This window comes from Ruditapes philippinarum, unplaced genomic scaffold (genome assembly GCF_026571515.1).
Source record: "Ruditapes philippinarum isolate M1 unplaced genomic scaffold, ASM2657151v2 ctg752_1_1_1_1, whole genome shotgun sequence".
NCBI lineage: Eukaryota > Metazoa > Mollusca > Bivalvia > Venerida > Veneridae > Ruditapes > Ruditapes philippinarum.
Genome location: NW_026865967.1, coordinates 300,821 through 317,177, shown reverse-complemented (window position 1 = coordinate 317,177; position 16,357 = coordinate 300,821). Strand labels below are relative to the sequence as shown.

General features: G+C 32.9%; 1 protein-coding gene across 1 annotated transcript in view; it reads right to left on the bottom strand.

Moving 5' to 3' along the window:
• Positions 1-6,775: 6,775 nt before the first annotated feature.
• LOC132730901 (ubiquitin-protein ligase E3C-like) overlaps positions 6,776-16,357 on the bottom strand; it is a 31,672-nt gene continuing 22,090 nt past the window's right edge. The window contains exons 12-20 of the mRNA XM_060716984.1: positions 15,998-16,152; positions 15,355-15,566; positions 14,605-14,889; positions 14,030-14,171; positions 13,072-13,316; positions 12,343-12,558; positions 11,803-11,901; positions 11,319-11,606; positions 6,776-9,511 (exon numbers count right to left, since the gene is read on the bottom strand). Coding sequence (XP_060572967.1) covers positions 9,341-9,511; positions 11,319-11,606; positions 11,803-11,901; positions 12,343-12,558; positions 13,072-13,316; positions 14,030-14,171; positions 14,605-14,889; positions 15,355-15,566; positions 15,998-16,152 — 1,813 coding nt within the window. The 3' untranslated portion in view covers positions 6,776-9,340. The remainder of the gene's footprint in view (positions 9,512-11,318; positions 11,607-11,802; positions 11,902-12,342; positions 12,559-13,071; positions 13,317-14,029; positions 14,172-14,604; positions 14,890-15,354; positions 15,567-15,997; positions 16,153-16,357) is intronic.

Sequence of the window (16,357 nt, the reverse complement as noted above, 5' to 3'; positions counted from 1 at the left end):
CACGTGGCGAGGCCTAGAAAACGATTAGTCCGAAGGTGGGAAAAGCCACAAGACAGTGACGAGAAAGTGACCTGTTCCAGATGCGGGACAACACACCAAGAGGGCAAAACGTGTCCAGCAAAGGGGAATATTCTGGACACAGAAGAATCAGATTTCACAGATCATAACTGTTATGATATATGGGTTTGTGTTTTGTTTTCTAAATAAAACACAGCTTATTGTATGCTTATGACTGGTAGATATCATCACTTGCTTAAAGAATAAAAGAAAAATAATGTCTCAAGTAGGCCTACAGTACAATATACTTAGTAAGTAAGTAAGTAAGTAAGTAATGACTTTATTTAATGAGGCAACACAGTTGGGCAAGCCCAGTCTTCCCTGTGGGCCTCATGCAAGGTAAGGACAGTTTAGTTATTGTTACTCTTGGTTTAATTTTGTTACAGTTAGATTTAGTTGACAATATCAGATCATCACAGTATTTGTTCAAGATAATAAAATAAATAACACATTGGTTTGTGGGCAAGAGTAAAAACATCATCCCTAATAAAAATAATGTTACCCGAGGCGTTACCCAGTATTTTCCTTGAGTGATATTTTAACTGTTACCCACAAACCCATGTGTTATTTATATACTGTAACGCACATGACCATTATCTTCCCGTCACTTATATACTTAATGAAATATTCAGTAGTCATTAAACGATAGAACTAGCAATACATGTCTGTGTTATATATTACAAGTCCCACTCTGTGTACTTATTAATAAATAGACCCATAATACAACATGGTGTCAGAAGTTTATGCAGTAAAACGCTTAATAATTGTTTGTTTATAACAGAGTTATAAGAATATGGAAGAAAAATCATCAACAAAATCCTTGTATGGACTGGGATTCGAAGATCTTAAACAGTGCGTTTAAAAGATTTAAAGAATATTCAGAATTCATGTTTAAAAGGCCGTTGGCAATTGAAACGGAAGAAATTCAATGTAACTTTTTGATGTTATGGGTCAGTGAAAAGGGCCAACAGATATACTCAACATGGGGATCAGAGAAAGAAACTTAAGTCATATTATGACAAATTTGAAGAATACTGCAAACCGAAAAGTAACATTATATACAACAGATATCTTTTTAAATCAAGAGCACAACAGGAAAACGAACCGTTTGAACAATTAGTTACAGAACTGAAAACTTTAATCAAAGATTGTGATTATACTGTAGGCATGCAGCCAGAATAGACCCATAATACAACAGCTTTTAACTAAGAAAAGAAGAATAAACTGTTCCGTATTTCAGCTCTTGTATATCAATATCACTTGTATATTTTTGATATTTAATAACTTGATTGTTTTTCAGAACTCCAGTGGGCTTGCGCAATATCGATAGCATACCAAGCTACAAAAAGCAAGGCACGTTTGATAAGGTTAATGACTTAAAACATTAACAAAATAGGGACTAGGATTCACCAGTGGGAATAAAGAAACGGAAAATTGACCTCAACTTCACAGATAATTAGTTAAAGCACTGATTCCAGTGATTCTGATAGCAATTCTGGAGGAAACTTGAGAGGCTCCTGACAGGGAAGAATGGTCTGACTTTTCCAGAATGCAGATGAAACACAGGATGCTATCCACGAGGACCTTGCCAATATTGAAAATAAAGCATTACGGTCACAATCAAAACCGGAAAAAAACAAAACAATTACAAGAGAAACACAAGCAATTATCACAGTATTGCAAGCAATCCATAAGTCCCCTACCGGTTAGAACCCAAGCAACATTCTGAAGGGCCATTGGCCATTCACTTATGTCTCTATTTTAAGTAAATCTGTTGAAAAGTTCTTTAAAAGTGATCACAGGAAACAGTTTTTATGTACAGACAGACAGATGGACTGAAGGACACTCTAAAATTATTTTTTAAACATCCCTGTTATCAAAATATAACATTTTTAAAAGCAAAATTCTTAAAAAGGAGATAACACTTGAAATAAAGATGCAAGACATCATACACGATGTCAGTGTAACAAAGAACAATTAGTAATGAAGGTATTGATAATGAATGTTTATTTTGAATTTGAAGTAAAAGAAAGTTTAAAAAAACAAGATTGCATTTGAGAAAAATGCTATGCCATCGCAATGTTCAAATTTCATAGCTGTACATCAAAGGACAAGAAAGTAGGTCACATCATCAAAATCTAGGTCACCTGATATCAAAGTTCAATTTTACAACTAAAACTGTGCACATGGTCAAAATGTCATTGCTGTACATTAAAGGACAAGAAAGTAGGTCACTGTCCCCTTTGGCAAGGCATAATTTTGACCCAAGGGTTTAATTCAAAACAATCTTGATACAGGTCCACCAAACAACATTTCAAGTCAAATATCTAAGCTATAGCTTTCTCCCATTCAGAAAACATTTGTTTTATTTTCTGTTTTTTTCTGTTTTTAGCTCGACTATTCGATAAGAATAAGTAGAGCTATTGCAGTCACCCGAGCGTCGGCGTCAGCGTAACCACTTATGTTAAAGTGTTTTTAATAGTTCAAATATTTTCAAAGTCCATTGACATATGGCTTTGAAACTTTGCACACTTGTTCACCATCATGACCCCAACCTGTAGATAGGAGGAGGTAACTCTATCAAGCATTTTGACAGAATTATGCCCCTTTTTCGACTTAGAATTTACGTTAAAGTTTTTGTAATAGTTCAAATATTTTCAAAGTCCATTGATATATGGCTTTGAAACTTTGCACACTTGTTCACCATCATGACCCCAACCTGTAAACAGGAGGAGGTAACTGTATCAGGCATTTTTTTACTATCAAGCACGAAGAATAGTCGAGCGTTGCTGTCCTACCGACAGCTCTTGTTACTATGTGTACATAATGAGAATCACTGCCCCCGGGCAGGGCCAATTTTGACACCAGGGGAAAAATTTGAACAACTTTGGTAGAGGACCTATAAATGATATTATATATCAAACATCAAAGCTCTATGCCTTGTACCTTCAGACAAAAATATTTTTTATTTTTTCACTATATGTACATAATGAACATCAATGACCCCCGGGGCAGAACCAATTTTGACCCCAGGGCTATAATTTTAACAATCTTGCAAGAGGTTCACTACACAATGTTTCATGCAAAATATCTTAACTCTAGCCTTTGTAAATTTAGAGAAGATGATTTTTTAAGTTTTTACTATATACATATTAGGAAAACATAATTATGGTCCCCGGGGCGGGGCTAATTTTGACACAAGAGGCTAAATTTGAACAACTTTTGTAGAGTACCTTAAGATGATATTATTTAACAAATATTAAAGCTCTAAGCCTTGTACCTTCAGACAATAAGATTTTTTGATTTTTTTACTATATGTATATATTGAAATCAATGACCCAAGGGCGGGGGGCAATTTTGACCCAAGGGCTATAATTTGAACAATCTTGCTAGAGGTTTACTACACAATGTTTCATGCAAAAAAAACTAACCTCTAGCATTTGTCAATTGCTAGAAGAATTTTTTAGAAGTTTTTACTATATACATATAATATAGCATAATGGAAAACCAATGACCACCGGGGCAGGCCGATTTAGACTCCAGGGCTATAATTTGAACAATCTGGGTAGAGGTCTACCAGACAATGCCTTATGCAAAATATCTAAGCTCTAGGCCTTTTGGGTCTTTACAAGAAGGTGTTTTAAGTTTTTTCTATATGTACATATAGTGAAAATCAATGACCCCGGGACGGGGCCGATTTTGACCCAAGGGCTATAATTTGAACAATCTTGGTAAGGGTCTACCAGACGATGCCTTATGCAAAATATCTAAGCTCTAGGCCTTTTGGGTCTTTACAAGAAGGTATTTTAAGTTTTTACTATATGTACATAATGAAAATCAATGACCCCCGGGGAAGGGCCAATTTTCACCCCAGGGCTATAATTTGAACAATCTTTTTAGAGGTCTACCAGACAATGCCTTATGCAAAATATCTAAGCTCTAGGCCTTTTGGGTCTTTACAAGAAGATTTTTTAAATTTATTCTTATAATTCCTTTTGGTTGCCATGGCAACCAGATTTCTGCATGGAATTAAATTCTTTGAACAACTTTGGAAGCCCTTCACCCAAGAAACAATCCTGCCAAGTTTGGTTGAAATTGGACCAGTGGTTTTTCACAAGAAGATTTTTTAAGTTCACTATATAATCTATATAACACACACACAAACACACACACAAACACACGCACAAACACACGCACACACACACAGGTGAATCGCTATATGCCACCGCATCGCAGATGCTGCGGTGGCATAAAAACAATATTTTTTTATGAAAATTCTAAATTCAAGGGAGGAAATTCTGATAAATTTTGTGCTAGAGTTGTAAACCTTGTCACATATGATGTGGTTGATGACTAGAAACTTATATTTAAAGTTTGAAGAAAATACCTTAAATACCAAGAACTTATAGTGAAAAAACCTAAAAACTAGATTCAGAAATCTTGAAATTCAGTCTATTTGTTGCCATAGCAACCAGATTTTTCAACAAAGGATGTGCATAATCTCCAGACTGCCATCTACCCATATTTCAAGTTTCATAAAAATATTTTCAGTACTTTTAGCGTTATCACTGGATCCAGGTTATGTGTAAAATTTGCCATATTTTCAGTCTATTTGTTGCCATAGCAACCAGAATTTTCAACATAGGAAAAAAAGAAAAAGACGTGCATAATCTCTATACTGCCATCTATCCAAATATCAAGTTTCACAAAAATATTTTCAGTACTTTTTGCGTTATCACTGGATCCAGGTTATGTGTAAAATTTGCCATATTTTCAGTCTATTTGTTGCCATAGCAACCAGAATTTTCAACATAGGAAGAAAAGAAAGAGACATGCATTATCTCCATACTGCCATCTATCCAAATATCAAGTTTCATAAAAATATTTTCAGTATTTTCATATTTTCATTTCATTTCATATTTTCATTTTCATATATATTCATTCAGTATATTTCAGTATTTTGCGTTATCACTGGATCCAGGTTATGTGTAAAATTTGCCATATTTCAGTCGATTTGTTGCCATAGCAACCAGAATTTTCAACATAGGAAGAAAAGAAAAAGACGTGCATAATCTCCATACTGCCATCTATCCATATATCAAGTTTCATAAAAATATTTTCAGTACTTTTTGCGTTATCGCGGGATCCAGTTTTGTGGATGGACGGACGGACTGACGGACAGACGGACGGACATACCAATTTTTGACATTTATGAGGCAAATCAGCTCATAAACACCGCCTTGACCAACGTCCATAAGCAAAATTAGCTCATAAAAACAAAAAAATAGCTCTTAATTTGAATTTTATGAGTTTTTGTTCTTTATTTAACTACTGAATGAAGCTCATAAAAATCAAATGTTTGCTCGGACTGACGGATGGACAGACGGACGGAGGGTAAACCTAAAGTCCCCATCGGTAAACCGGTAGGGGACTCATAAAAAACCTATAAATGTTGAGAACTTACAAATCCCTAGAGTTGACAAACAAGTATGGAAACAATGAAAAAAGGACACAAAATCGTATGATTTTGCTGTTCAAAAATGCCAACTGGGCATGAGAATGGCAATGATACCAAAATTGAAAGCCCTGGAATTATTGAAACAACCTCAGTCACAGATATGGCGGTGAAAGATTTAGTTGGGGACATATTTAAATGTTTAGCATAAACCATTGTGCATTCAAATGAAAGCCGCATGGCAAAAATTAAGAAAGATTTACTTCCAACTTCCAAACCACTTTTCACCTTCGGCTTCAATTTGTTTGAAGATAAATTGAATGAGAATACATTGTATTACGCAATTGAAAGAACAGAACAAATCAGACATCAGCAAATAGGAAGCCTTTTTAAGGCGAAAGGGGAGGGGGTCAATTAATCAAACCAACCATTCAGCAATTATCAGTATTCAACAACAACGACCTACCCTCAACAAACAAATCAAAAGTACACAGGAAGACAACTTGGAAAAAGGATACAGAAAAATTAATTAGTTTAAATAATTTAATAATTTCATTGAAATTAAATAATTTTAAAGCCGGGAAAACTAAAGAAAATATAAATATATGGGAAAGTATTACCTCCGACAAATGGATTTTAAAAACAATCTGTGGATGTAAAATAACATTAAATTTGATACCAGTACAATGTAGAATACCCAAAACCAATCAATCTAACTGTTAATGAGTGTAATGAAATTAGGCAGAGTTGTCTCTTTTCTTTAATTGCAGCATAACTGAATTAGCACAAATGACATTGAAAATTATTTTAAATCAAACATTTTTATTAAACCAAAAAAAGATAGACGCATTAGAATTATTTTAAATCTCAAACTATTTAATACTAACTATGTTGATAAATCACATTTTAAAATGGAAACTTTACAATCAGCATTGTGTTTAATGAGAAAGGCCTGTTACTTGGCTTCGGTCAATTTGTCGGATGCATATTTTTCTATTAGTACTAGTATAAGGGAAAATGATTGTAAATATTTTTGTTTTTTCTTTGACGGAATTAAGTATCAATTTACCATTCTGGTTAAGGATTATTCTCTTAGTCCAAAAATCGGGACAAAAATATTAAAACCAGTGTTATCCACTCTAGGCAGGTAACACACGGATAAATGTATTCTCTTTACAATAAACCAAAACCAAATTTGTTGCACAATATAACCTATTTTTTTCATTTTACCACCAAAACAATTTATATATGTACAGCTAGTTGTATTATCAGCATGAGGGCAGATGTGCATCTTCATGATATCTTTACAAATGGCCTTAGTCCAATTTTGCATGCATACAGTTCTAAAACATTTATATGCATCTTTTGTTTGTCAACAAACCAGTATCCTTGGGTATTCAGATTATTAGTTTTATCATGAGCTCCATACATTTTAAGTGACGTGTCTGTAGATATTTACTGTTGGAGGTGTTATTGTTATTGTGTTTAAACATTTCAGAGTATTTTCAAGTCACCATTGAATGGTATCAACTATGATATTTGGAATAGACATAAACAAGTTGAAATTCCCATAATCAATTTTGAGTTGTTTTTCTTTAACCTTTTCTAATGGTCTGATATACATGTATAAAGTGGCGTAACAAACTCCTGGTGATGCGGGCTGTTGGTTTTTCTATTTATTTTGCAAACTCACATATAGTTATCCTCTTTTTGCGAAAAAAAAAATCATAAAAAGTTAATAATGTCATCTTGCTTTTCTTTTGTTAATCATACTGTCATAGTCTCAGAGCAAAGTACGAACTCTGACACTATGACACTAGTGGCTTTCTGTATATCAGGAAATCTTTATGAAACCAAAGCAAACAAGAAACATCATTACTGAATCATATATGGGCACGGGTAAACAATATTAGTAAAACTTGTATATTGAAAGTAAAGTCTGAATGAAATTGGCTATGCGGTTTATGAGGATGTTGTTTAAAGACTGACAGACGCTGGATGAATTGCAATCACAAAAGCTCACCTTGTCACTTTGTGACAGGTGAGCTGAAAAGGGATAACATTATACTTAATCCTGACACACACACACACACATTGTAAAATATCAACATTATTATGATATATTTTTTATACATTTCTGTTTGTTTAATTTACACAACCAAGATCCAATAATGTATTTATAGACTATCAATTGACTGTCATTAAAATTGATAAAGGGTATAAAGCTATAACTGACACAGAGTAATATGTATATACATTTGTATATATATATATACTGATATACATGTACATTGTACATGTATATTTAAAATATTATACTATCACTTCATATTGGTTGCTTCTAGATATTCAATCAGAGGGCTTCATGGCAAAGAGTCCCTGATTAAGGACCACTTGCCTCTCACTTCTACAGGTTTGAACCCAGTCATCGACTTTGGATTACATTATTTGAGGAAGCTATCCAGCTACCTATATGAGCCCCTGAGGTTCTACTCAGGTGTCTACTTGTGCTTGGAACAATGCACAAACTCCTTCACCTGGAAAGTCTCTGTGTCATTGTAACTTAATCCCTCATCCACCAATATAATAACACTTTAAATAATGAAATCACTGTCATGCACATCATTCTGTTACATCACACATACATACCCAATATATATCATCCCTAATTCATATAAAATGTTTCCCTCTAAAATATTCATTTACAATTTTAAATTATAATAAGTAACGATTCAATACACCGATTGATTGCTTTCCTAGAAATTCATAAACATAATCCTTTCAATCATGGTATATTTAAAACCATACCCTGCTGGAAGTAATTAACTTTTGCTACCATCAGTCAAGTCTGGCCAGGTTATCTTAATTATTGACTGTTCCTTTTAATTTCTAATTTAATTAGAGATCCCCGAGATTGGTATTTGACACACTTCCAAATATGATAACTGGACAAATATTCAAATATACATGTATTTTAGAAATTCAACAGGTTAAGGGATCATATGATTCATATAACCTAACAATTATTCTATAATATGATTCATATAACCCAAAAATTATTCTACAATATGATTCATATAACCTAACAATTATTCTATAATATGATTCATATAACCTAACAATTATTCTATAATATGATTCATATAACCTAACAATTATTCTATAATATGATTCATATAACCTAACAATTATTCTATAATATGATTCATATAACCTAACAATTATTCAATAATATGATTCATATATCCTAACAATTATTCTCTGCTGATGACAAACAACCTAGTACAGCTTTATACCCTCTAATGTGACTTAACATCATATTATATAGTCTATACATTGCTTATTGCTTAACAAAAGGTTATAAAAAATATTAAATTCATAGTTATATATCTTACACTTTTCTGACCAAACTAGACATATACAATCATGTAGGTTTTAACTTCTATTTAGTGTATGCAAATGGTTGTACTCCCTATTAAAACTCAAAGGAAAATTGAACATTCAATTTCATCAGTTCAGTAGAAAATATTATTATCAAATGCATGTTTTTTACAAATTAATAATAAATATTATGTAATTTAAGCAATGAAGAATGGTCTAGCAGCCAATCATAACCAAGTTGTTTGTAAATCACACAATATGGTAGCATGGCAACTCCAAGATTTCCTACACTAACTTTTTTTCAGAATCTATTACCATTTCTTAAGCTGCCATTACTCTTGTTTCCAAACATGTTTAAAATACATTCGGGACTTTTACAACTTCTGACAAACCAGACAAGTCTGTATCACATATCAATAAACCTGGAATAAATTCTGTCACTCTAGATCAACTCAGTTCAAAGCCAGCACCTGATTCTATGGCATACAAGAGTTTGTGTTTCAGTGTGGCATAATCTTTACATTCAGGTAGTTTCAGAAGGTTCATACATGTACTTGCTGTTGGTAACCGGTCTGGCTCATTACCACCATAGTGAACACACAGAGCTGGGTACAAATCCTGAAATGTTTATATAAATATTATATTAATTTTTTTGTCCATGCAAAAACAGACAGACTCAAATTAAGACATTTGCATAAAACATAATTATGACAATCACTGCATGAAGATACAATAATAGATATGTTTTGATATACATTTACATTTAGCAGCCGGGATTAGTACTCTGCTCACAATAAAATGCAAAATTTGAACTATTCAAAGGACATTTAACTGTTTATAAATCAAGATCAACCCCTTTGCTCAACTCTAAAGGGTAGCTTCACATGTTCAATAACATGACTATAAAGTTTCCTAAATCTAACTGAAAGCCAAAGAGCTTAGAGCAATAGTCTGTATATACATTGGTATTACCACATTTCATAGCCAATATACAATAAAGTATAACATTGACATAAAACATTGAGATATTACCACATTACATAGACAAAATACAATATTATGATATTGCCACATAACATATACAAGAGCGATCAGTAATCACATGTGTCGCCTCATGATGGCCAATTTCATGTTGGGACAAATTTTGTGACAGACGGACAGACAGACGGACAGTGCACAACTAGACTAACCACTTTGTACTGATCATTCCTGTAAAGTTTGGATAAAATTGCACCAGTAGTTTATGAGGAGTAGTCCGGACAAGCTTTTGCGTATCTGGCAACACACAGAAAAAAAACACCTTTTTATCAAAGGGCCATAACTCGGCCAAAAATCATTCAACCGGAAAAACCCGTGCAATATGCGCAAGGACTTGAGCTACAGATCAATCCTGTTAAGTTTCATTGAAATTGCATAAGTGGTATAAGAGAAGTAGTCTGGACAAACTTTAAAAATAAAAATTATTAAAGGGCCATAACTCAAACAAAAATCATTGAACCGGAAAAATGCTGACAATATGCACAACTAGACTTGGTACTGATCATTCCTGTAAAGTTTGGATGAAATTGCACCAGTAGTTTATGAGGAGTAGTCCGGACAAGCTTTTGTGTATCTGGCAACACACAGAAAAAGAAACCTTTTTATCAAAGGGCCATAACTCGGCCAAAAATCATTCAACCGGAAAACCCGTTCAATATGCGCAAGGACTTGAGCTACAGATCAATCCTGTAAAGTTTCATTGAAATTGCATAAGTGGTATAAGAGAAGTAGTCCGGATAAACTTCAAAATTAAAAATTATTAAAGGGCCATAACTCTGACAAAAATCATTGAACCGGAAAATCCTGACAATATGCACAACTAGACTTGGTACTGATCATTCCTGTAAAGTTTGGATGAAATTGCACCAGTAGTTTATGAGGAGTAGTCCGGACAAGTTTTGTGACGGACGGACAGACAGACAGACAGACAGACAGACAGACGGACAGACGACGGAGAAGTGATCCCTATATGTCGCCACTACTGCGTAGAGGCGACACAATAATACACTATGGTATTACCACATTACATGGACAAAATACACTACATTACCACATTACATTGACATAATACACTACATTACCACATTCCATAGACATAATACATAATGGTATTACCACATTACACAGACATAATAAACTACATTACCACATTACATAGAAATAAAACATCATGGTATCACCACATTACCTAGACATAATGCATTATGGTACTACCACATTACCTGGACATAATGCACTACATTATCATATTCAATAGACATAATACATTATTGCATTACCACATTACATAGACATAATACACTACATTAACACATTACATAGACATAAATCATTATGGTATTACCACATTACCTGGACATAATACATTATGGTATTACCACATTACCTTAAAGCCTAAAAGTGGTGGTCTAGAACAACTTGTTATAAACTTGAGAAGTTGTCTCTTTTGTTCATCTGTTAACTCCTCTACAACTTGCCAGAACATCTTAATCACTGGATGATCAGCATCATAACCTCCTGAATAATTTGTATACTGTTTCAGATCCTCAATGTCTATAGGGACAGCTGCTCCAGATATAAGGACCTGTAACTCTTGCTGGTCAAACATTCTCAACCATTCTAGGTTTATTAAATCTGACAAACCCTCACGGAATGCTGTACAATGCCTCTTGATCTGAAATATAAAAAAAGTTTTTATTTGACCTCAATAAATTTATAAATAGATGTATACACTTTAAAAATCGGACTTTACAAAAATATCTAAGCTACTTTATATTGTTAATACATATGCTTTTGTTACAGACATAATATATTTAGTAATTCAGGACAGTAACAAACAAATCATTTGATACTATAAATAGATTACTTACCTGCTGGTTTAGTTTATAATCTGCCATCAGATGAATGTATTCTATTCTGTTCTGGGCAGTCACTGGAATATTATGTCCATCTCTCTTTAATTCTACAACCTGTTATACAAACAAATTCATTGATCAACTAAGATACGATACATAAAACAATACATATAATAGTACAACAGTTTGACTGCATTTTATAACAAATCATGAATATGTTGACTAGAATTTTACATTAACCAACTTCTTTTTTATATAAAGAAATCTTATCAATTTAATGTTTATTAAAATATTTAAAGAGTATTTATAAGATACCTGATGAAACACTGCTAAATGTATCATCCCACTGAGCACTAAGAAGCCTGTGCCACCAGTGTAAAGTCTCGCTATATGTTGCTGCTGTTGTGGTCCGTTCAATTTTTATACAATCATTACATACATTCAAAAGGGTAACGACTAAAATAATTCCCTTACAGTCTTATTTAACACAGTTTCATGATAACTGTTCATGGCTATTACCTTTAAGTTATACAGGTAGGAAATAAGAAATTATACCTTTGTTTCACCAAAGTCATTATTCACAGTTGTAAAATCCAACCCTAGATCTTTGATATCTCCATCATATTGTTTAAGGAAGAGAAGATTTTTGTACATTTCTGGGTCTAGTGAAGCAAGGTGATGAATGTCAAGGTAACCGCTATGACGACTCAAAATCTTTGACAGGAAGAATGAAGCAAATGGTAATTCTACCAACATGTTCTCATATATAGCCTAAAAATGTAAACAAAAACTTTGTCAAATGAGAATACTAAACTAATGCACAATGAATAATAATAAAATGTTCTTATATATATTAATCAGAAAATATCATAAAAATAATAATAGATCAACACGCGCTGATGTATTTGTGGTTGTGTACAATCAGTAATGTTTATGAGTCCTCGGGTGAAATTAAGCGTACGCAGAATTATTGCTTTGAAATATATGTGTCCAGTCGTAACAAACATGAGTACCGGGATGCTGAAATAAGCGTCACCGAGAACCCTGAATTATTATGATTTAAAAGATTTTAAATACAACCTGGAAATGAAAATGTACTTCACCTTTAATTCTTAATCATCTCTAATTGTTTCTTTTTTTAATTCTGTACGATCATATGTACATAAAGATGAAATATAAAATTTCAGTCCAGTGTACTGAAACATTAAGTTATCTTGAATAGTCTCCTAATTTCCTAATTACAGCAAAATTTACTAAATACATTAAAAATAATTCAGTAAGTACTTTTCCGAGCATCCTTCCTAGGAAATAATAGTGATCCATGTAATCATTGGTAAGAACAGCTGCTTGTGGGTTTGGATATAGTAGACGGTCAGTGGTTTGACTAAAGAATCCCCTGTTAGGGTCAAATCCTGTCTTAAGTAAAACATTAAGAAACTCTCGAAAAATTCCACCTCCATCTATACCAGCCTCATCTAAACCTGCTGCATTGACTAACTGTACCCGCATCTTTAACTTCAGGTTTGCTTCTGTAAAATATAACAAATACACACGCAAAGTTAAATTAAATACTTTGAAAAATTCATCATTAAATTTAAATGAACAGAAAACTTCGTAATGTATCATGACATAGAAAGTGCTAATTTTTCCTTCCAGTTATGTTACGGTATAATAAAGTCAAAGATTAGGGACATTAAGGCTGTCACATAAGTTGACCCTAAACATATGATAATAAAATATTGTTTATACTTTTAAAAAAATTATAATTCACAATTCCTATAAAGTTAAAATTACAAAGGAGGTAAAGACAATTAAAACAAAGATTAAAATACAAATATAATAGAGAGACAAACTGAGATTTAACAAAACCTTCTCAAGCATCACAGGCTACATTTTTGTTTTTTTAACATTTATTCTGCAAAATTTGTATAAAAGGCATGTCTTTAATGGAACAGTCCATCATAACTTAGGAGGATCAGCAAAAAAAATGGATAACATTGAGCAGCAGAAAGTATACAAAATTACAGGGTTAGCCACAAGGATGCTAATGAAATAATTTATACATGTATTGACCTTGCTGTTTGTCAAACTCGTTGTCATAACTGGGACAGTTTTAAGCAATTAAAACTGAGGATGGTTAAAACCGGCAAACTTTGGTTGAACAAGCTCTATACTAATGTAACAGGCAAGTCATTCTGACAGATATATTAATGTATTTCAGTTATAGAGAAACAGAGCATACCATTATCAGGAGACAATTTCTCAAAAGCATCCTCATAGATGTAGTTTCTTCTTATCATTACATTAATACTTGGTCCAGACAAGAACTGATGCTGTCCACCTTGATTCTCTTCCTTGTCTTTACCTATCAACTTCTGTAATATCTGAAGAAAAAAAATATGTGTCTAAACTGTTATATTTGAATATACAATTTACATCTCAAATTTTGAACATTTGAAAATTCAAAATCAGTAATGTACTTCAAATACACCCATAAACAGTTTCCAAACTAGCAGACGACAGGCCATCCTTATCAGTTGTGTTTCGTGTAAAGATAACTGGCTACATAACTCTCTGTATAAATCATTATGTGAAAGTTGGTATTGATACAAAGCTAGGATCAATAGCTTTTCATTGGTGTGAAAATTTTGCAAATTGGACAATAAATGGCAATAAAATAGCAGTTTAAAAAATGTATAAAATATTCAATAAAAACACATACTGTATGTATAAAATATTCAATAAAAACACATACTGTATATCATTACATAGTCATATAATTCTTTGCACCTAATGTATTTTATGAAGTCAACATACCTTGACCCTCTCATGAAATGAAACTACAAATGGTAGTTCTGTAAGGATAACAAGGTTTTTGACGTCCCTGTTAGACAAAGGTGGCAGTCCCTCATCTTCTTGGTATTTAGAGAGTGACTGCATCGTTCTGAATGGTCGTTGTGTAAACATAGACATATTAGACTGACAAATCTGTGACGGTCCGTCGGCTTGTATCTTGACTCTATCTGATAACCACAGATCTTTAGGACAAAATGATCTCCGTGCATCACGTGTATAAATCTGCCTCACTAAACTTGCTGTCACCTGAAGGATATGATAATAATACAAACATGTCAGTGGTAACAGCCAAAGTTCAAATATTGTACACAAAGAATAGTTTTCATCTGTACAAAGAACAAGTATTTTTTATAACACTTAATTTTCCATGAGCCAGTGACTATCCTTAAAGTAATGAATGCTACTCAGTACAATCTAAAAATGATGAACATATGATGCATGGGATGTATCACACAAGTTGATTGTGCAATTCCTTTGAGCAAATTGTAAATACAACTTTTCACACTCAACATGAGTCATACTGTCCACCAAAATAACACTTGTGTAATTTTCCTTTTATTATATACATTATGAAAAATGTGAACGAACTACCGATAGTTTTCCTTATAAACAGACTATCCCAAAGGTTACTGATATATTGATAGTAAAGACATTGAAATATAACATAAACACAAAATCATGATGTAACAACACAAGCAATGTATATCTTACCTTAAATAAGTATCCCCACTGTAATGTCTGCTGATTCAACTCTTTAACATTATTATTCCTGGTTTTAACACCGACCCTGCTCAGTGCCTGCCTGTAGTCCTCGTTGACTGTAGGTTTTGCGTCAGGATGTGCCAACTCTATTATACCCAGACAAACATCTCTCAAAGCTATCACCATTTGTATAATCTCTAATAGATTGAATGGCATGCTTCCTGAAATACATTTTATCTGGTTACGAAACAATTCTTATATATTATTTTATAAAGTTTATAAAGTATGTCACTTTACAGTCTTAAGCTTTTAACAGAATATTATTTGACACAAATATACTTTCAAAAGGTGGGGACTAACAATCATTTAAGTTTTTAGTATTAGATACTGTGGTACATAGTATGTAACTTTAAATTAGAATTCATTAAAACATGGTCTTCTATATCTGTTTTGTAGTTTATCTGCAAAACATTAATAACTATATTATTCTATATGCAACAAGGACTTACTTTATGATGTTCTATCATCTACTATGCTTTAGGTTTTCAAAACAAATTTTATATGATTGAAACTGAAAAAATAACTTTCTATAATTGAAAATGCAATCATATATCAAAAGTAAACAAAGATTCTAAATCAGCTTGTAATTTACCTGTAGTATCCTCGTAAAAGTCAGCATCATGAAGTGTATGTAGTGAGTGACTAAACATAGAACAGAATGTGGCAAGTAAAGGAACTATCCTGCCTATATCTCTATCAGACATAGTCAATCCTCGACTCAACATCATGATTAATGCCGTCTCTGTTCTAAAATTCATCAATTTAAATCAGATAGTAAAACCTGTTTCAAAAACCAAATTTCTGGATAAAGATCTTAAAGGAATTCACGAATTCGAAAACCTAGCTAAACGCCGTTTTCCGGTACTTTCTGTACATAGCTCTGGGGAATTCACCCAATGGAGTGTAATAGCGAACTCGATGTTTTCGGCCTTTTTTAAAATCAAATTGAAAT